At 41.6% G+C, this 22,881-nt stretch overlaps 1 protein-coding gene across 2 annotated transcripts in view; it reads left to right on the top strand.

Annotated features, from left to right (window-relative positions):
- Positions 1 to 22,881, top strand: part of LOC139547001 (inactive dipeptidyl peptidase 10-like) — a 323,183-nt gene that overhangs the window by 206,666 nt on the left and 93,636 nt on the right. For both annotated transcript variants that reach the window (XM_071356027.1, XM_071356028.1), the window contains exons 4-8: positions 2,528 to 2,622; positions 2,871 to 2,945; positions 11,773 to 11,825; positions 12,168 to 12,249; positions 22,111 to 22,231. In XM_071356027.1, the coding sequence (XP_071212128.1) occupies positions 2,528 to 2,622; positions 2,871 to 2,945; positions 11,773 to 11,825; positions 12,168 to 12,249; positions 22,111 to 22,231 (426 nt within the window). The remainder of the gene's footprint in view (positions 1 to 2,527; positions 2,623 to 2,870; positions 2,946 to 11,772; positions 11,826 to 12,167; positions 12,250 to 22,110; positions 22,232 to 22,881) is intronic.

Raw genomic sequence — 22,881 nt, 5'->3', positions numbered from 1 at the left:
TTTTTTTTACAAATGTTAGAATTGTTTTCCACTGACATTCCAGAGTATTTTGTGTAGATATTTGACAAAAAAATTACCATTACATAAATTTTAATCCCACTTTGTAACACAACAAAATGTGGAAAAAATGTCAAGCGGTGTGAATACTTTCTGAAGGCACTGTATGAAGCTCAAATTCATGTGTCTTGACCATGTCCATGAAGTCTTATGAAAGTCACAATTATAAGATTGAGTACTATTTAACTGAAGTCTGTGAAAATGGAAAGAGTCATGTTTTAAGTTGAAATGGAGGGACACTGCACCCATGACTGACTCTGGAGGAATGCTCCACAGCTGGGGCGCAGCCCTGCTAAAAGCCTTGTCTGTCCCCCATGGTTTTGAGTTTAGTTAAGTTTACAGAGGGCTGCTGGAGGGGGATTGAGATGGACCTTGAGGATGGTAGGATGTGAGGGCAGGGTAAACCACCAGCCCAATCCTAAAATGGGGATTTTCAGACCGGTAGAAGGACCAGAGATATTTATTATTCAACATTTTACAGACGTAGTATATTACTTATACATTCGAGTCTTAGCTTGTAGTTTCCAGCGTGGAATCTTCCATTATTTAAGGAAACAAGCACAGCACGGAGACCATGACAATGAGTGGCTGGCAATGTTTTCAAGATCATGAGCAAGACGCTTTTATCTGTCAAAATATTCAACATCCTCTCACCCCTATCTCAATTAAACTCCAAATGAAATGTTAGGGTAACAGCTCCCAAAGTTGCCCAATGCACAATAACTAACAGTAATTGTGATAAAGTCAAAATGAGTGCTACATCCTACATGAGTGTGTCAAACTTTATCTGCGTCACAGGCTCAGAGCCAGACATTTTTATTTCAATGAGAGATTATTTTTGAACCTGTGGTGCATGCAGAAGCCAAGGTGACCGGAGCATCTACAGCAGGATGATACAGATCGTGGATGGGTTCTGCTCCTGTTTTGTCAGTGGGCCAGCCGGCTCTAAACTGCTGTTCTTTTGAAAAGCCAAGAGTATTCCTGAGGGTACGCTGCTCTGTCCAAACTCATGGTTGGCATCTGTTTGGGGTGAGACACTGTTTGCGAGGATGGATCTGTTTACTTCTGAAGCTACTTCATTACCATGCCAAACATTGACCTTCACGCAGACACAGACGCATGCACACCCAGACACGCATGCGCACGCACAGATCCAGACACACTGACACACACATACACAGACACGTGTGTGTGCATGCACATATGCAAACACACTGACAAACACACTGACACAGACACACACACACTCACGTCTCATGCTCATTTTCCGACACAGATGTTGTGCCTTAATGATGATGCTTGAGAAGCACAGCATTCCCTAAGTGATTACAACACTCCACAATATATAAATATAAACAAACACTCAAACTCTGACAAAAAAAACGTTGTACTGTAGGGGGTTAATTTTGGCGTTTGGTTTTGAATGTCCTTATTTATATGGTAAACACCAGTATTTTGACCAGTGGTTTTGTGGCATCAGATTACTTGTCTTCGATGATGACATTTATGTCTGTGATAGGCACACATAGGTTATGACAGGTACAAATGTATGGGGCGGGATTGGGCCGTGAGAGCCCCATCACTCATCAATCAAGCCCATAGTAACTATAGCACGATGACAGGGCCCTGATTGGCTGGGAATGAGAAAATGTTTGACGGGCAATTGAGAAAGTTGAGAAACGGTAATAGCTGATCGCCTCCTACTGTAGGATTCCAATATCTGCCGGGGTTGCCCGGTCTGCTGGGGTTGCCATGTCAGGAGCATAACCGCCCTCACCTTTGACAGAGATGGATAACTTAATTACAATTTATTTGTCCCAACTTGTTTTCACACAGAGCTTTATGGATTGTCCTCCATCTTGTTTTGTTTGCATTTGATCGTAACTCATCTATGAGTTAGTGATTATAAAGGTAGCAATGCATGGTTTCATATGATCACTGTGTGTGTGTGTGTGCATTCGTGTGACCTGCCAGTTGCCATACTCCCTTGCTGGATGACATTTCCGGGACATGTCTGCACATCATACAGAAAACAAAGCTGTGGCATCCAACAACTAGCACACAGGACAAAGACTATGCAGGTTTTGTAGAAAATGAAAACTCAAGGTGGCTCTTTATTTGGCTTCATCACAGTGCAGACACACGCAAATGCATATGAATGGAGTCAGTGCCGTCATGTTACTATTGTTTCTTGATTTTCCAGACACAATGATGTGACAAGGTACTGGCCATTTTGTCTTCGCTGTGTCGAAGAAAACAAGGACACAGGGATAGAATGTAAACTTCCATTGTCAAAGTGTCAGTGCAAAACCTTTTTTCAAGGTACGGTTTGAGTCTTGACAGAAGGCCTTGTGTTCAAAACTGCAACAAAGGCCTCCATACCCCCTTCCCTGTTTTTCTCAGTAGAAGAACTACTGAAGAATTGTTTCACCAAGACTTGTTTTTTCTTCATTTATTTCTCCTTTCACAGACTCAGAAGTCATCTACAGGAATCGCGATGGCCACGTCATCAAGTTCAACATCCTCACCAATGAGACGGATGTCGTACTGACAAACACAACGTTTGTAAGTGCAAACCCTTTACCATCTGAAAATGCATGCACATGCAGACACTGACACACAAGCATATAAGTCAAGTGTATTTATAAAGCTTATTTTTTTTTAAAACATCAGCCGATGTCACAAAGTGCTCTGCAGAAAACCCGCCTAAAACCCCCAAACAGCAAGCAATGCAGATGTAGAAGCACATATATCACTCAAACTCACATGTCAGCAAACTGATACTCTCTCTTTCTGTCTTTTTTGTCTTCTAGGTCAATTTCAACGTTGCAAAGTACTCTGTTTCCCCGGACTTGAAATATGTGCTCTTTGCCTATGATGTTAAACAGGTACGCTGCTCTTACTTTCCTGCTCTTACTCTCGTTCTTTGTCCTGCTGTTGTGAAAAAGTCACATACCCTCATTATTCATAAAATATGAAAAGTAATTGCTTTTGCAGATAATTGGACTGGTAGAGTAGCCTACAGTACAAAACACAATTATGCTCGCTCTCTTCCTCTCTCTCTCTCTCTCTCTCTCTCCCATACGCTCTGTCTCTCACACATTCTGGAACACACTAACTCCATCAAATCAACAAACTCAATCTTAAATATATGCATACGAGAGTACCATACAAGCTTGTGCACTACAAGACACACATCTTGAAGTCAGCCAACTATACAGTGGGACTGTTGACCAAACACCCACACCATTCCGTGTGTACAGGGGCGGACTGGCCATCTGGCATTTGGGCAAACAAATTATGGGCTGGTCCATTTTTAGCCTCAATGAAAAAAAATGAGCTAGCGTGGGGGCCTCAAGACTGTAAACACCAATGTGCTATCATTACTCAAAACTTTTGAGGAAACCCGTTGCGCTTAATATATCTGAATACAGTTACTTAAAGTGAAGTTGTAGTTGTTACTCAAACTGACGGAGTCACTGTGACTGTGTAAGGGGTCCGGATTTGAGTTGTATCAGCACTAAGCCACGCCTCCAAATCTAATTTCGAAGTGTGCCTTGTCTTTTCGAGTGAATTGTAGAGTCACCACCCATGACTGTATTTGTTAATGACAAAGACATAGTTGTTGAATTCATACATTTTCAGTCCTTTGGCCACCCAGTAAGTTCCTAGGAAAATATTATCATTATAATTGTGTTCTTTATGACAATACGTTACATATCTCATAAGGCCTTATTTTGAGGCCTAGCTTTACCCTAATACAGTAGCCTGAAACTCATGGTTTACAGGCCACATCAGGCCTGCAAGTAGGGTTGCAAATTAAAAATTAAAAAAGATCCTGGTTGGAGGATTTCCAGGAATCTTCCAACTGGGATATTGTAAAACATGTGAAATTTACAAGAAGTTTGCATCCCTACTTGCAAATCACATTATTTTAGCTTGGAAAGTGATGTGTAATTCCTACTGGAATCCAGCTAGTTAGGATACCCAACAGTTGGAATTTTTATTCACCTGCAATCTGCATTCATAATGACTGCCAGGGTTAATGATTAGTGTGAGGAGACTACCTAAGCCATTTAAACTGGAACAAACATTTCAGTAACTGGTGCAAAAACATATTACTAAATGATTGGATTCGTTTTCTTTGTGTAGCATAAGATGAATCAATCAATCACTCAATAGACATGCAAAAACACAGATATTAAAAACAATGTAAAAAATCTACCTTCAGTAGAGTAAGCTGTGTAAAAGGTTAGTTTTTTATCATAACTTAAAAACATTTAGTTGATGTGACTGAGTCTGTATGTACAGTATAATTCACAGTGCTCGGGGGCGGAATGACAAGTGATAAAAAATGTAGTTGCCCGCAATTGACAGGTCACGTTCATTCATTAATATAGCAGTGGCCCTGTTTCCATCAGAAACGTGTAGATGCGAAATTAGATATGCAAATTACACCCTTTACTCTGGAAGGGATCAACTATGAGGATTACCGACAATGAGATTAACCTTAATTTATTTGCATATTTCCTGTGATTCTTGTGCTGGCTAAAAATAACTTCAGTTCACTGTGCAATCCCTTTCTTTTGCCGTGTAGTGTTATGTTGTATGTTATAGAGGGACAAGCTCAGAATTGATTGTGAAAGATATGTAAAGAGGCTGTCATTTGTTCATTATATAATTCTATGTTCAGAACCCCTTTGGGCATCTACTGTATGAAAACAACCTCTGGACCCTTGGGAAATTGTTTAGTTGAGCAAACAGGGCAATACTGGTACAGCATGATGGAATGAAAAGGAAGCACGGAGTAATATTGTGGCATTTGAACAAGTAAGTCCACCATCAACATCAAACTAATCTTCATTCGATGCAAGAGATCCTGTATGTTCTCACTCTTCAAAAGTAATCTATGCTGACTGTTAATAACTACAAAATGTGTTATATACATCAATTCTCCAAATTCTTTTTGTTGTTGACCGAGTGCATTGAGGACATCTCTGGTAGTCTCACCTAGCTCGAAGGATTACATGCCATTATCTCATTACTGAGGTGTCCGAGAGCGATTAAACTTGATAAACACTCATAATCTCTGTGTGTGTTTGTCAATTATGATAATCGGCTCTGTTTTCTTTGCTGGTGAACATCTTGTAATGCTCTTGCATTTTGTAAATCCTCTAGTCAAGTCTATGTTGATCCAGTGCATTGTGTTTGCAATGAAAATGTGCTAATAGATTCAAGCTAATCAGGTTGGAGTGGGTGGAGTACCTCACCAAACAAAGGTGTATAAACAGGATTTATGTTTACCCGTGGAGTATAATAATGGAGTCCATTGTTTACTTGACATGATGTAGATGATATGCTATTTGGGTGTCCTCTACAATCATTAAATCGCTCTGTGAGGAAATTGTGTTTCTGACATTTTGGTGAAGGAAATAGATTAAGAATTCAGTTGCTTCTCACTTGCTTTGCAAGGAGAAAACTATTTAAGTCCGATACATCCTCGTGATGGATAAAACATTGGCTAACATTGATGAAGTAGTCTTTATATTCAGTGGCTCGCTTCCTTCAAATGAACAAAGGCTGGACACGTAGGTCCTACCTTGCCTAATCCCAAAATGCTGATATCCAATCAAATAAGCCTGGCGGGAATCAAAGATGTGATGCAAAGGAAGAAGGAGAATCGATTAGAGCTCTCTCATCAGGACTATTCGGGGGTCACGGGAACCCAAATAGCCCAATGGTGTGTGTTTTAACAGGCCAAAATCAGCACCTGGGGCCATAAACACTGTTATCACCGTATCCATATTCCCAATCCCTCTAAATGGGTCTAGATTGGGTAGACCTTTGAGACTGAAGTGCCTTCACGGTGCTGGCACCTGGAGGGCCCATGCTATTATAGTAAATCTGAGGGAGCCAATGTGCTGTGAGGGCCCAGATTTGCTGTGGTAACCTGAGGGACCCATACTGACTGCTGTACTGAGAGGGTCGCAGTGATCCTGTCATCCACACTGGGCGGACACTGTGCACAAAATATGACAAGTTAGCAAAAAATGATATGACACCGGTAGCTTCAGGGATCACTTTGCTTTGATCCTCATAGGGGTTCAGACGGCTCTTACGTTCCTTGCACAGAAACGTCTGGAGTGGCTTATAGCCTAAAATAATTCCCAAACTGGGGAGTTTTCGTCTTTCCTCCCCTTCGCTTACAAATGGATCCCAGTGGGGCTGGAGTCGCAATTTAACTTGTTTTGGGTTGACAGTGCTGGGAAACTGCTTCACTGGCTCTCTCTGCTCCGTTGGTCCTAGGAGTTGCTTAAGTTTCCTTGCTGTATTTGATTAAGGCTCCTCTGTAACTCTTTCAGTAGAGCTTGAGCAAAGTCGTGCATTAAGTGTGGTCATGTCCCGAATAAGGGGAGTAAACTAGGCCTTTATTTTCTCAATGCAGACGAGGCACTTGTTCTTTAGACAGAACATTAGTAGGGCTGGGACGATACCAGTATCGCAATACTCATTAGTGTCGTGGGAAGGAAACAAAAGACGAAGCGGATTTAACTTCTTTAGGGAAACAGCCCTAATTTTGGAAACAAACATCATTATGTTGTCACCCAGAGACACATTTATTTATTTTCCAAGCTATAGAACACGATATTTTGCGTACAGCAGGTACGCTTCGTGTTTTAATGTTTGACATGGAAAACATATTGTGATACAGGTATCGTCACAGACCTAGTGATTAGCTACAACAACAAACGTTCACATGGTAATTCTACTATCCTACTGTATAACACAGTAAATGATAGTATTAAACATGTTATTACTATGTCAGAATATTCACATGTACGAGCAGACCCAAAAATGTAGGGGACGAATACTATTTTGTATCATATTTTACCCAGAGGCTGAAAGCACCCATTGTAAACCTTGGCATGCATTGCTCCACTAACTGGTCCAGTGTACTCTTCTCTGAGGCAGTATAGACGACCACCTAAACTTGTTTTGAGCCAGTCTACATATTTAATAGTTTGTTTTCATCTGTGGCTCCCCGCTCCCTGGCATGCACCACACAATGCCAGAGATGAGGAGATCTCTGGGTAATATCCAGAAGTCTGATCTTCCAAACCTCTCCCATAAACCAGGAGAATCCATGTTTTCATTTGATTCAATCCGATTTGTATATCTAATAGGGGAGGAAGGAGCGGGCGATTCACCTTGACTGTGGAACAGGAGGAAGGAAAGGATGGTCGGGGTGTGGAAAATGTAATCATCAGATGATATTTGAAATTGTCACGCCCTAACCATAGAGAGCCCTCTGGGTTCTCTATGGTGTTTAGGTCAGAGCGTGACTAGGGGGGTTTCTAGCGTTTCTATTTCTATGTTGGTATTTGTATGGTTCCCAATTAGAGGCAGTTGATTATCGTTGTCTCTAATTGGGGATCATATTTAAGGTGCCCATTGTTCCCACCTGTGTTGTGGGATATTGTTTTCAGTTAGTGCCTTAGTGCACTCTGTACTGGACGTTCGTTGTTTCTTTGTTGTTTTTGTTAAGGTTTACTTTGAAATAAAATATGTGGAACTATACGCACGCTGCGCCTTGGTCCACTCCTTTCGACAATCGTGACAAGAAATGGAGGAACGTGGTGATGGAAATTGTCATTAATATGACATGAGCTTTTCATTGGTTTGGGCAGAGGCTGTTCCTTCTGTGTGGTTTTATTCTCAACTTTTGCAGTGTGCTTAGTTGTGTTTGATAAAACGTCCATGTCCCCAGAGCTGAGTGTACCACTCATATTCATCATCGAGCTGCAGCTCAAATTTGAGTGCAAAGGGAGTTGAAAATGTCAACCTCCTTGTTTTTGATAAAATCACCATGCTGACCACAAAGATTATTGTGCCCATGTGAGCTTCTCAGCTCTTGAAGGAATGTGGGGAGGGGCAACAATTTGAAACATTTGGAAATTGTCCTCTACTGTACACAGTAGAGGACAATGGAAACTAAGAGTTGATATTAGCCATTTTTATCATGATATACTGAGTAGGAAATGTAATCAAAGCTAGATAGAAGGAGCACCTCAGAGAGAGCAAGAAGGTCAAAGTTGTATCCCACAAGCTGTAAAAAATGTTTTGCCAAAGGTCAATGTGTGTTCGGAAGTAAAACTCCAACTGGAGGGTGTCAATAGGGTTCAAGTAAAAGTCACTGTGTCCATTCCTCTTTTTGTAAACAGTAATTTGCCATCACAGGGAACAAGAGTCTGTGGTTCTTCCGTTGATACTTCACAAAAGCTCATTACATCCAGTTCCAAATGCTTACCTCGAATTTGTTTTAAAGAGACAACGCATCTTAACACTCGGGTGTTTTGCCTCCTAGCAAAGGATGTGTATTCACAGATGTTTAACCCCTACCTGCGTCTCTGTTTCTCAGCAGCTAATAGCAACAGAGGGAGCGGATACATTTGTCAAAGCCATCGGAGGTATACTCTCTAACCCTCTCTACCCTCCCCTCACTCTGACATCACTCGTCTTAGCTTGTCAACGCTATTTCAGCAGTGAGGAACGAATACTCATCAATCTCGCCATTATAACAGCCCCCACCGCCGTCCGTCATTGCCGTCGTTGCCGCCTCCATCGAGCCCTTCCGCCTTCCTCGGGCGCTATGCATAATTCACTGTGGCGAAGTGCGTTCTTTCCGAGTGAAGAAGACCTTTTTAATTTGAGCTATCCATCCTCTGCCGTGGCATCCCTGTTTTAAGACTCCTTTCTGCTCAAACAGATATATATGTTATTCTCCAAGTGTATGTTTTTCTGCAAATCATGTACAAATGTGTCTGATGATTTATGCATATGTACATTGGATGGTGCCTTCATTGATCATGTCCCCGCGTATAAATATCGGGGCGTCTGTATCGACGAAAAGATATCTTTCAAAAAGTATGTTGATGAGTTAGTTGAGAAATTAAGAGTGCCAAGAGTGTGCAAAGCTGTCATCAAGACCAAGGGTGGCTACTTTGAAGAATCTCAAATATAAAATATTTTTTCAGTCATTTTTTCAGTCATTACATTCCATATGTGTTATTTCATTGTTTTGATGTCTTCACTATTATTCTATTATTCATTGTAGAATATAGCAAAAAATTAAGAAAAATCCTGGAATGAGTAGGTGTGTCCAAACTTTTGACTGGTACTGTAAGTTTTCACACCACTGAGCCAATACATGTTAGTGTCACCTTTTGCACAGACTACAGCTGTGAGTCTTTATTGGTAAGTCTCTAAGAACGTTACACACCTTGATTGTACAATATTTGCACATTAGTCTTAAAAAAATACTTCAAGCTCTTTCAAGTTGATTGTTGATCCTTGCTAGACAGCCATTTTCAAGTCTTGACATAGATTATCAAGATGATTTTTTTCAAAACTGTAACTAGGCCACTCAGGAACATTCAATGTCTTCTTTTTCAGCAACTCCAGTGTATATTTGGCTTTTTGTTTTAAGTTATTGTCCTGCTAAAAGGGGAATTTGTCTCCCAGTGTCCGTTGAAAAGTAGACTGAACAAGGTTTTCCTCTAGGATTTTGCCTGTGCTTAGCTCTATTCGGTTTCTACTTATCCTAAAAATCTCCGTAGTCCTTGCCGATGACCAGCATACCCATAACATGATGCAGCCACCACCATGGTTGAAAATATGAAGAGTGGAGCATCTCGAGTGGCGCAGCGGTATAAGGCACTGCATCGCAGTGTTGTGGCGTCCCTAAAATCCCAGGCTGTGTCACAACTGGCCATGACCGGGAGTCCCATCATCGTGCTTTAACGACTCCTTTTGGCGGGCCGGGCGCCTGCAAACTGAACTCGGTCGTCAGTTGAATGGTGTTTCCTCTGACACATTGGTGCAGCTGGCTTCCGGGTTAAGCGAGTGGTTGTTAAGGACCGCGGTTTGGCAGGTCATGTTTCGGACGACTCATGACTCGACCTTCGCCTCTTCCGAGCCAATTGGGGACTTACAGCGATGAGACAAGATTGAATTCACGAAATTGGCAAAAAAGGGGATTTAAAAAAGAACAGTGGTACTCATTTGGATTTGTACTCATTTCCCAAAACATAACGGTTTGTATTCAGGACATAAAGTATGTTTCTTTGCCATATTTTTGTAGTTTTACTTTAGTGCCTTATTGCAAACAGGTTGCAGGTTTTGGAAATGTGTTTTATTCTGTAGAGGCTTCCTTCTTTTCACTATGTCATTTAGATTAGTATTGTGGAGTAACTACAATGTTGTTGATCCATCCAATTTTTTGGCCTATCGCAGCCATTAAACTCTCTAACTGTTGTAAAGTCACCATTGGTCTCATGGTGAAATCCCTGAGTGGTTTTCTTCCTCTCCGGCAACTGAGTTAGGACGGATGCCTGTCTCTTTGTAGTTACTGGGTGTATTGATGCACCATCCAAAGTGTAATTAATAACTTGACCATGCTCAAAGGGATAGTCAATGTTTATTTTGTTTTTTTTACCCGTCTACCTATAGGTACCCTTCTTTGCGAGGCATTGGTGTACAGAGATGAGGTAGTCATTCAAAAATCATGTTAAACACTATTATTCCCCACAGAGTGGGCAACCTATGCAACCTATTATATAACATTTTTACTCCTGAACTTATTTAGGCTTGCCATAACAAAGGGGTGAAATACTTATTGACTCAAGACATTTCAGATTTCCATTTTTTATTAATTTGTAAACATTAAAAAAAAACATAGATCCATTTTGACATTTTGGGGTATTATGTGTAGGCCACACAAAATCTCAATTTAATACATTTTAATTTCAGGCTGTAACACAACAAAATGAGGAAAAAGTATTTCTCTGCAAAGTTTGCAATGCATTTGCCATACAGTACAATAACACTCCTGTCAGATAATGTTTCTTGGTCTATATTTGAACTTTGTGGATGGAGCATTATTATGAAACACTGCAACATTGAGGCTGTTTGCTTTCCCCGTGTACAGTCTGAATGCTATTATCATGTAAGGCACAGCTTCTCTAGGGGAATCCAGACAGATTTACTCACACCCCAGACCATTTGGATTCTCTCTCTCTCTCTCTCTCTCTCTCTCTCTCTCTCTCTCTCTCTCTCTCTCTCTCTCTCTCTCTCTCTCTCTCTCTCTCTCTCTCTCTCTCTCTCTCTCTCTCTCTCTCTCTCTTCTCTCTCTCTCTCTCTCTCTCTCTCTCTCTCTCTCTCTCTCTCTCTCTCTCTCTCTCTCTCTCTCTCTCTCTCTCTCTCTCTCTCTCTCTCTCTCTCTCTCTCTCTCTCTCTCTCTCTCTCTCTCTCTCTCTCTCTCTCTCTCTCTCTCTCTCTCTCTCTCTCTCTCTCTCTCTCTCTCTCTCTCTCTCTCTCTCTCTCTCTCTCTCTCTCTCTCTCTCTCTCTCTCTCTCTCTCTCTCTCTCTCTCTCTCTCTCTCTCTCTCTCTCTCTCTCTCTCTCTCTCAGGCTTTCAGACCCGAAGTCATGGGGGTTCCATGATCGGTTTCTCAGATGGAATTAAAATGTCTCATCTCGCAGCTGTCAACCATGCAAATCACATTGTCCACATAATCTATTTGTGAAAACAGCTACTGGTCTATTCTGTTCGATGTCTTTCTCTGCCTGTTTTTATGATGTTGTTATCAGCCAAGCTGCCTCCATCGTTAATGTTTCGTGCAGTAATCTCCTCTTTCTTTTCTCTCTTTTGTTCTAGGTTTACCGGCATTCATACATGGCCTCATATAGCATTTATAACATTCACACAAGGTATGTTTCATGTGCTTGTTTACCATGCGTTTGTTTACTTGTCAAGACAATCTCTTCTAAGGCAGTTTAGCTCAGGTGGATGCTAAGAGCTTGGTGAATCCACAACAAACAATGAAATTCAATATTTTGTCAGTCATGACCTTTTAAATGTCAATATTTATGATAAAACAATGTTTTGAAGTGGGCTTTTTTTTAACATCGTAGTCATTTAGCGAATGCTCTTATCCAGAACGACTTACAGTTAGAGTTACCAGTGTATCCGGAAGTTAAAGGTGTATCTTTGTAAATGCCTTCCACTGCTCTAGGTAGCAGTCTTACTCGTTACTTACTGTTGTTTTTCAGGGAGGTATGGGAGTTGGACCCTCCGGAGGTGCTTAACTCTGTTCTGCAGTACGCTGAATGGGGAGTGCAGGGCCAGCAACTGGTAAGTCAAAGACAAGCTGCCACTCCTACATGCAACCCTCCCATATCACACCTGTTACCATTGGGAATAATGCAACGGGCATTTTTTGTGATTTTTCATGTGCCCGGAAGAAGGGTGGTTAAAGTCACAATCCTATATCACATTTCATTTGAATATTACTCCAACTAGGAAGTTTGCATTCTTGGCGTAATGACTAACGTACTGTATGGATAGTCGGTAGACCCAGGTTTGAGTCACAGGCGGGGAAAAAACTCTAGACCTCCTTTACACACGGAGATGTATACAGTACAAAGCTCTCCCCTGCCCTCCATTTGGATAATCTGACCATAATTTTATCCTCCTGATTCCTGCTTAAAAGCAAAACTCAAGCAGGATGTACCTATGACTCGCTCAATACGGAAGTGGTCAGATGACGCGGATGCTACGCCACAGGACTTTTTTGCTTGCACTTTTTTGCTGCCATCCAGGACCTATATAATAGGCGGTGTCAGAGGAAAGCCCATAAAATTGTCAGAGACTCCAGTCACCCAAGTCATAGACTATTTTGTCTGCTACCGCAAGGCAAGCGGTACCGGAGAACCAAGTCTAGGACCAAAAGGCTTCTTAACAGCTCCTTCCCCCAAGCCTTAAGACTGCTCAACAATTAATCAAATGTTCACCGGACTATTTACATTGACACCCCCCCCCCCCCCAAACCCCATTTGTTTTGTTCACTGCTGCTACTCACTGTTTAATATCTATGAATTGTCACTTCAACCCTATCTACATGTACAAATTACTTCAACTAACCTGTACCTCCGCACACTGACTCGGTACCGGTACTCCCTGTAAAAAGCCTTGTTATTGTTATTTTATTGTGTTACTTTTTATAATTTTTAACTTTAGTTTATTTGGTAAATATTTTCTTTACTCTTCTTGAACTGCACTGTTGGTTAAGGGCTTGTAAGTAAGTAAGCATTCAATCAATGAATCAAATGTATTTATAAAGCCCTTTTTATATCAACCGATGTCACAATGTGCTGTACAGAAACCCGGCCTAAAACCCCAAACAGCAAGCAATGCAGATGTAGAAGCACAGTGGTTAGGAAAAACTCCCTAGAAAGGCCAGAACCTATGAAGAAACCTAGAGAGGAACCAGGCTCTGAGGGGTGGCCAGTCCTCTTCAGGCTGTGCCCGGGTGGAGATTATAACGGAACATGGCCAAGATGTTCAAACGTTCATAGATGACCAGCAGGGTCAGATAATAATAATCACAGTGGTTGTAGAGTGTGCAACAGGTCAGCACCTCAGGAGTAAATGTCAGTTGGCTTTTCATAGCTGATCATTCAGAGTTAGAGACAGCAAATGCGGAGAGAGAGTCCAAAACAGCAAAACACGTCCATTAAACATGTCAGGGTTCAATAGCCGCAGGCAGAACAATTGAAACTGGAGCAACAGTATGACCAGGTGGACTGGGGACAGCAAGGAGTCATCAGGCCAGGTAGTCCTGAGGCATGGTCCTAGGGCTCAGGTCCTCCGAGAGAAGAGAGAGAGAAAAAGAGAGAGAAAGAGAGAGAGAATTAGAGGGAGCATACTTAAATTCACACAGGACACCGGATACGACATGAGAAATACTCCAGATATAACAGACTGACCCTAGCCCCCCGACACAAACTATTGCAGCATAAATACTGGAGGCTGAGACAGGAGGGGTCGGGAGACACTGTGGCCCTGTCCGGACAGGGCCAAACAGGCTGGGTATAACCCCACCCACTTTGCCAAGGCACAGCCCCCACACCACCAGAGGGATCTCTTCAACCACCAACCTACTACCCGGAGACAAGGCAGAGTATAGACCACGAAGATCTCCCCCACGGCACGAACCCGAGGGGGGTGCCAACCTGGACAGGAAGATCACGTCAGTGACTCAACCCACTCAAGTGACGCACCCCTCCTAGGGACGGCATGGAAGAGCACCAGTAAGTCAGTGAATCAGCCCCCGTAATAGGGTTAGAGGCAGAGAATCCCAGTCGAGAGAGGGGAACCGGCCAGGCAAAAACAGCAAGGGCGGTTCGTCGCTCCAGTGCCTTTCGGTTCACCTTCACACCCCTAGGCCAGACACACTCAATCATAGAACCTACTGAAGAGATTAGTCTTCAATAAAGACTTGAAGGCTGGGACAGAGTCTGCGTCTCTCACATGGAAAGGCAGACCATTCCATAAAAATGGAGCTCTATAGGAGAAAGCCCTACATCCAGCTGTTTGCTTAGAAATTCTAGGGACAGTAAGGAGGCCTGCGTCTCGTGACCGTATCGTACGTGTAGGTATGTACGGCAGGACCAAATCAGAAAGATAGGTAGGAGCAAGCCAATGTAATGCTTTGTAGGTTAGCAGTAAAACCTTGAAATCAATCCTAGCCTTAACAGGAAGCCAGTGTAGAGAGGCTAGCACTGGAGTAATATGATCAAATGTTTTGGTTCTAGTCAAAATTCTAGCAGCCGTGTTTAGCACTAACTGAAGTTTATTTAGTGCTTTATTCGGGTAGCTGGAAAGTAGATCCTTGCAGTAGGTTAATCTAGAAATGACAAAAGCATGGATCCATTTTTCTGCCACATTTTTGGACAGAAAGTTTCAGATTTTTGCAATGTTACGAAAATGCAAGAAAGCTGTCCTTGAAATATTCTTGATATGTTCGTCAAAAGAGAGATCAGGGTCCAGAGTAACGCTGAGGTCCTTCACAGTTTTATTTGAGATGATTGTACAAACTTTTGTTCGAGTTTAAAAGTAAAAAAATTGCTGCCATCCACTTCCTTATGTCTATAGCACAGGGTTTCAGGGAGTGCAATTTTGGGGATTCACCATGTCTCATTGAAATGTACAGGTGTGTATCGTCCGCATAGCAGTGAAAGTTAACATTCTGAATGACATCACCAAGAGGTAAAATATATAGTGAAAACAATAGTGGTCTCAAACGGAACCTTGAGGAACATCGACATTTACAGTTGATTTGTCAGAAGACAAACCATCCACAGAGACAAACTGATATCTTTCCGACAGATAAGATCTAAACCAGGCCAGAACTTGTCCGTGTAGACCAATTTGGGTTTCCAATCTCTCCAAAAGAATGTGCTGATCAATGGTATCAAAAGCAGCACTAAGGTCTAGGAGCACGAGGACAGATGCAGAGCCTTGGTCTGACGCCATTAAAAGGTAATTCACCACCTTCACAAGTGCAGTCTCAGTGCTATGATGGAGTCGAAAACCAGACTGAAGCATTTCGTATACATTGTTCTTCTTCAGGAAGGCAGTGAGTTGCTGCGCAACAGCTTTTGAATTTTTTTTGAGAGGAATGGGAGATTCGATATAGGCCGATAGTTTTTTATATTTTCTGGGTCAAGATTTGGCTTTTTCAAGAGAGGCTTTATTACTGCCACTTTTAGTGAGTTTGGTACACATCCGGTGGATAGGGAGACGTTTATTATATTCAACATAGGAGGGCCAAGCACAGGAAGCATTTTAAAGATCCACTTCTTGTTAATCCCACCACTGTCCGATTTCAAAAAGGCTTTACAGCGAAAGCACCACAAACGATCATGTTAGGTCACCGCCAAATCACAGAAAAACACAGCCATTTTTCCAGCCAAAGACGGGAGTCACAAAAAGCAGAAATAGAGATAAAATGAATCACTAACATTTGATGATCTTCATCAGATGACACTCATAGGACTTCATGTTACACAATACATATATGTTTTGTTCGATTAAGTTCATATTTATATCCAAAAACCTCAGTTTACATTGGCGCCATGTTCAGAAATGCCTCCAAAAATATCCGGAGAAATTGCAGAGAGCCTCATCAAATAACAGAAATACTCATAAACTTTGATGAAAGATATATGTTTTACATAGAATTAAAGATAAACTTGTTCTTAATGCAACCACTGTCAGATTTCAAAAAAGCTTTACGGCAAAGCACAATATTCAATAATCTGAGAACAACGAGCCATACAGTTACCCACTAAATTGTGGAGTCAACAAAAGTCATAAATAGCATTATAAATCTTCACTTACATTTGCTGATCTTTGTCGGAATGCACTCCCAGTACTCCCACTTCCACAAGAAATGTTCGTTTTGTTCGGTAATGTCCATCATTTATGTCCAAATAGCTACTTTTGTTAGCGCGTTTGGTAAACAAATCCAAAGTCACGAAGCGCGTTCACTAAAAGCAGACGAAATGTGAAAAAGTTCCGTAACAGTCAGTAGAAACATGTCAAACGATGTATTGAATCAATCTTTAGGATGTTTTTAACATACATTTTCAATAATGTTTCAACCGGAGAATTCCTTTGTCTTCAGAAGTGCGATGGAACAGAGCTCGCTCTCACATGAACGCGCATGGTCAACTCATGTTCAGTTCCTGATAGACCTTACTCAATCCCCTCTCCTTCGGCCCCACTTCACAGTAGAAGCATCAGGCAAGGTTCTAAAGACTGTTGACATCTAGTGGAAGCCGTAGGAAGTGCAACATGACCCATATCCCACTGTGTATTCGATAGGCGATGAGTTGAAACCCTTCAAACCTCAGATTTCCCACTTCCTGGTTGGATTTTTTTCTCAGGTTTTTGCCTGCCATATGAGTTCTGTTATACTCACATACATCATTCAAACAGTTTTAGAAACTTCAGAGTGTTTTCTATCCAAAACTAATAATAATATGCATATATTAGCAACTGCCCCTGCAGCCATATTAACAAGTGTTGCCCGTGGCCTGAAATGTATGTGCAAAGGAATAGGAGAGGTTGGTTTGCCCAGGATCAACAGTTAAAAACATTTCTTTTGATTGTATATTTTTTGAAATGCTGTTATTTCTTTGTTTAGCCTATGGGGTGATTTCTTTTCCCCTCTTCCTCGTGTAATTGCTTTGTTCGACTTAATTGTTCTCCAATTTAATCCCTGCATGGAGTGCATTCTGAACTTTTAATTAGACTGTGTTTTGATTATGTTGCGGTTGAAAGTGAATCATGTTTCTCATTAAAGTGGCAACAATAGAGTATGCCTGTTGTCTGCTATTGCATCCCTGTCATGTTTGTCTTTCTTACATGAACATTTATTTTCGAGTTAATTAAAATGTAAAGCCAGAATGTATAGATAATATCCACTCCGTCTCCTGTATTGGCTTTGAAGGTCTACCAAGTTACCTGGCCTTTAAAACATTTGCATCAAATAATTACTTTGATCTTTTTAGTCACAGAACGATGTTGTGGACATACGAACACGTTGACAGCTTTCAGTCAGATTATTCGAGAACATGATATTTGATTAACATGACAATCAGTAGTGACATGCCAAGGACACCTGGAACAACCTGTACTAATGTGACATTCAGTATGCCAGGTAAATGTGGACCATTTCTTCCAAGCCTGACGATTTCTCTCAAATCTGCTCATTTTCTAGTGCTTTGTGGTGAAGCCACGGAGCAGGATTAACCACAGTGCCATATTGGCAAACTCGCTGGGCAGTGGTCGTAGTGGCAGCAGGGTCCTTCTACCCCAGCCCCATCTCTTTTGGAAGGCTTCTTTGAACTTCTTCGTACAGCTGCTCAGACACAGTTCTGATGGGCTCATCTGTGTTGGATCCCACTTCTGACACCAAATGTTATGAAGTTGGGTGTCATGTGGAATTCAAACCCGATGCCATCCATTTGGATGGTGGGTGCACAATTGTAACTAGACACGGCTTTGTGAAAGGCCGGCCTAAATCCAGCTATCAAAGCACAGCATTCTAAGCAGGTTGATTTGGATTGTCAAATGACTCTCGCATTGTACTCCAGTTCATTTTCGAAATAGAGAATCATTCAAATGCGATGATAATACCTTTTCATTTGTTTGCATTAGACCAATGGGGCACCTTTTGTGGACAGCTAACAGGCTTAAGTATTACAGGTTTCTTGTCTGCAATTGTAACATTTGGTGTGGTTATTTAGGCATAAATCAAACTCACCTCCATTAGAGGGCCATTACGGTGATGAGAGGTGAGGCAGACAGATATGCAGGCATTCGGGACTCTCGAGTAGCATACGCTTCATCGTTAGCCACAATTGTATCTTATAAATACATGACACTGCTAGTATATATTGGATAGCATGCCAGTTCTGTGAGTGGTTTTGTTGTGTGGACTAGATATTGCATTGACAGCATCCTTAAAGTGAACTAGCTATCAACACAAACTCAAGCCCAAAACATACATAGAAATGTTATGATAGCGCTTCCTCATAACCAAATATGTCATAGCCAATGTATTTCCAAAACCGAAAATCCTACCCCGTCTTAGGACAGCTAGTTTCAGTCTTTAGTGAAGCAAATCAAATCAAATCAAATTGTATTGGTCACATAGACATACTTAGCTGTTGTTATTGCAGGTGTAGCGAAATGCTTGTGTTCCTAGTTCCAACAGTGCAATAATATCTAACAAATCACAACAATACACACAAATCTAAAAGTGAAATAATGGAATTAATAAGAAATATATAAATATTAGCTAGAGCGATGTCGAAGTAGCATTGACTAAAATACATTAGAATAGAATAAAGTATATACATATGAGTAAAGCAGTATCTTAACATTATTTAAACATTATTAAAGTGACTAGTGTTCCATTATTAAAGTTGCCAGTGATTCCAAGTCTATGTATATAGGGCAGGGTGCAGGATTGCGTAACCGGGTGGAAGCCGGCTAGTGATGGCTATTTAACAGTCTGATGGACTTGAGGGTGGACCATTTCAGTTTGTCAGTGATGTGTACGCCAAGGAACTTGAAGCTTTCCACCTTCTCACTGCGGTCCTGTTGATGTGGATAGGGGCGTGGTCCCTCTGCCGTTTCCAGAAGTTCACGATCAGCTCCTTTGTTTTGTTGACGTTGAGTGAGAGGTTATTTCCTGGGGCCCTCACCTCCTCTCTGTAGCCTGTCTCGTCATTGTTGGTAATCAGGCCTACTACTGTTGTGTCGTCTCCAAACTTGATGATTGAGTTGGAGGCGTGCATGGTCTCGCAGTTATGGGTGAACAGGGAGTACAGGAGGGGGCTGAGCACGCCCCCTTGTGGGGCCCCTGTGTTGACAATCAGCGAAGTGGAGGTGTTGTTTCCTAACGTCACCACCTGGGGGCAGCCCGTCAAGACGTCCAGGACCCAGTTGCACAGGGCGGGGTTCAGACCCAGGGCCCCGAGCTTAATGATGAGCTTGGAGGGTACTATAGTGTTTAATGCTGAGCTATAGTCAATGAACAGCATCCTTACATAGGTATTCCTCTTGTCCAGATGGGATAGGGCAATGTGCAGTGTGATGGCGATTCCATCATCTGTGGATCTATTGGGGCAGTAAGCAAATTGAAGTGGGTCTAGGGTGTCAGGTAAGGTAGAGGTTATATGATCCTTAACTAGCCTCTCAAAGCACTTCATGATGACAAAAGTGATTGCTACGGGCGATAGTCATTCAGTTCAGTTACCTTTGCTTTCTTGGGTACAGGGACAATGGTGGACATCTTGAAGCAGGTGGGGTCAGCAGTCTGGGATAGGGAGAGATTGAATATGTCTGTAAACACTCCAGCCAGCTGGTCTGCGCATACTCTGAGGACGCGGCTAGGGATGCCATCTGGGCCGGCAGCCTTGCGAGGGTTAACACGCTTAAATGTCTTACTCACGTTGGCCACGGAGAAGGAGAGCTCAAAGTCCTTGGTAGTGGGTCATGTCGGTGGCACTGTGTTATGCTCAAAGCAGGCGAAGAAGGTGTTTAGCTTGTCCGGGAGCAAGATGTCGTCGGTGTCCCCGACGTGGCTGGTTTTCCCTTTGTAGTCCGTGATTGTCTGTAGACCCTGCCACATACGTCTTGTGTCTGAACCGTTGAATTGCAACTCCAGTTTGTCTCTTTACTTGCCTGTTTTCTTGCCTTACAGAGGGAATAACTACACTGTTTGTATTCGGCTATAGTCCCAGTCACCTTGCCGTTGGTTAAATGCGGTGGTTTACGCTTTCAGTTTTGCGCAAATGCTGCCATCTATCCACGTTTTCTGGTTTGGATAGGTTTTAATAGTCACAGTGGGTACAACATCTCCTATATACTTCCTGATGAACTCAGTCACCGTATCCATGTATTCGTTGATGTACATTGATGGTACATTGATGTTGAAACTGTTGAAACGGTTCAAGACATTGCTGTTTAAAAGAAGCTCTTTTGCTGAATCCTATACCACACACTGCCTTCTGGAGCGATTTAGGCAGTTTGTCTCTACTCAATGCCTTTGATATAACAGCGGGGCTTGCAGAGCCTGAGACGGGGTCAGCTCAGCTCAGCTCAGCTCTGTGACCGAGTGACTACATAACGGTGCTTTATGTAAGTCTGGCTGATGCAGACAGCTGGTTGACTGGGAAACGTTGGTTGGTTCTGGGGAAAAAATACATTTGAGGATAAGGAGTTGGTTGATAATTTCAACACAGGTCATTTAGGTTGTTAATGGAATCGGACGTTAGGTTTCTGGAATTTCTCTGGACAGGGTGATTCCAGGCCTCTTCAACCACATCCATTCAGGGAATGAGACCTGAATTGAAAATGTGGTATTATTTCCCCCTTTTCGTGAATTTAAATATATCTGCTAAATTGGGTGTGTTGAAAATGATGTTATCTAGGCCTTGTATTTACCCTGTGACATTATAGGGGTTTGGATATACAATATTCGTCTTTCTCTCTCTGTGTTCAAAAATTGTCAAAAGTTGCTATTTTATTGACTTTCACATTTCAGACCTGTAGAGGTCATGCCAAATTGAACTGAAATGTGATATTTATTTAACCTTTATTTAACTATGCAAGTCAGTTATGAACAAATTCTTATTTTACAATGACGGCCTATCCCTGCCAAACCCTCCCTAACCAATTGTGCGCCGCGCTATGGGACTCCCAATAATGGCCGGTTGTGATCCAGCCCGGGATCGAACCAAGGTCTGTGGTGACACCTCTAGCACTGAGATGAAGTGCCTTAGACCGCTGCATCACTGGGGACCCACTATTGTCAGTGATTACTTTTCTGATCTCCTTGTGTGTCTTTGTGCCCACAGATCTATCAGTCCCAGGAAATCCCACACTGAAAAATATGAAATTCAATACTTTTATTGATCTGCTTGCTCTGCCCTCATATTTAGCCTCACATATAAGTGTTTAACATGTTATTTTCAGGACAACCAGGGCTACAAGTTGAACACTATTTAACAAAAACAGTTCCATTTATGAGTTTTATTGACAAATGCCATTTGAAAAAAAGGTCAACCAAGCAAAATCCTGATAAAAAAAAAATATTTATAAGAATGCTGTACGTACAGAAATTATTTGCTCAGTAAGAAATGAATATCCAACTAGTCAGTGACAACTTTTGTGGAGTTTGTGAAAGGAACTATGTGAGCTTATTACAGTATTATAAAACACTATATTCTGGGATTTCCTATGACCTGTGTAGAATAACCTCTTACCTCCTAACGACTCTTGTGTGGCTTGTGAGCATCATAGTCTCAGCTTTCAGAGTCTCAGCTTTTCATAGATGGGTCATACATTTTATAGCTCAAACCGTTCAAACTTTACAGACATTTTTGTGAGAAGAAGCATTTCACAAACAACGCTCTGGCTCAGCCCCCGTTAATCACATAGACTAATGGTTGATGTCAGCGGATACAGAGGAAATAGACAAATCGAAAAACCCAGAAATCTGTAGCTCCAACACACAATGTTCAAAATGGGTTAGAAGTCCAAAACGCACTGGTGTCACGGTGGAACTGTTGAAGATGGAATGTGATATATCAGCGATGACGTTCCTGATCTCCTTGTGTGTCCTTGTGCACGCAGATCTACATATTTGAGAACAATATTTACTACCAATCAGATGTGAAGAGCAACTCCCTCAGACTGACATCTTCTGGAAAGGAAGGGGTCATCTTCAATGGGATCGCTGACTGGCTGTACGAAGGTGGGTATTACCATTTACTTAAATAGACTGTAAAACTAAAGTCCTTTTAGAAATGTGGCAGGTGTTCCCCAAAGATGTCGACAAGTTATTAGGCTATTTGCTGTATTGCAAAAGATATATGTAATTGTGTTTGGTTGTCAACACATCCAAATATCAACATTTGAAGGAGATGTATATTTTGTGCCACTGACTTAGTCTGGCTTTAATTCCAATTTGTCTGCATATTAATTATTGATATGTTGGATTCACATCTACATCTCAACCAAAAATCTAAGTTAAAGAATATAACTAAATCAAATCAAACTTTATTCTAAGTGCATTTAAAGTTTGATTTAATTTGGTTGAGATGGATACTTGAATCCAACATATCAATTATTAATTTGTAGACTAAATGGAATTAAAACCAGAATAAGTCAGTGGCACAGATGGAACTAACCAAGCAGAAGATACATCTACTTCATATGCTGATAGTTGGTTGTGTTGACAATCAAACACAATTCATAATCCAATTAATATTTAATATCCCAACCCCCGAAAATTGTTAAGGAATAGGACTAAATCTAATCAAATTTAAAATGTACTTTAAATATTTTATATTATTTAGTCCTATTCTGTAAATTAGATGATTGGTTGAGATGGAGACATGAATC

Source organism: Salvelinus alpinus, chromosome 20 (genome assembly GCF_045679555.1).
Source record: "Salvelinus alpinus chromosome 20, SLU_Salpinus.1, whole genome shotgun sequence".
Taxonomy (NCBI): domain Eukaryota; kingdom Metazoa; phylum Chordata; class Actinopteri; order Salmoniformes; family Salmonidae; genus Salvelinus; species Salvelinus alpinus.
The sequence above is the reverse complement of the archived record's forward strand: the minus strand, read 5'-3'. Positions and strand labels throughout refer to the sequence as shown.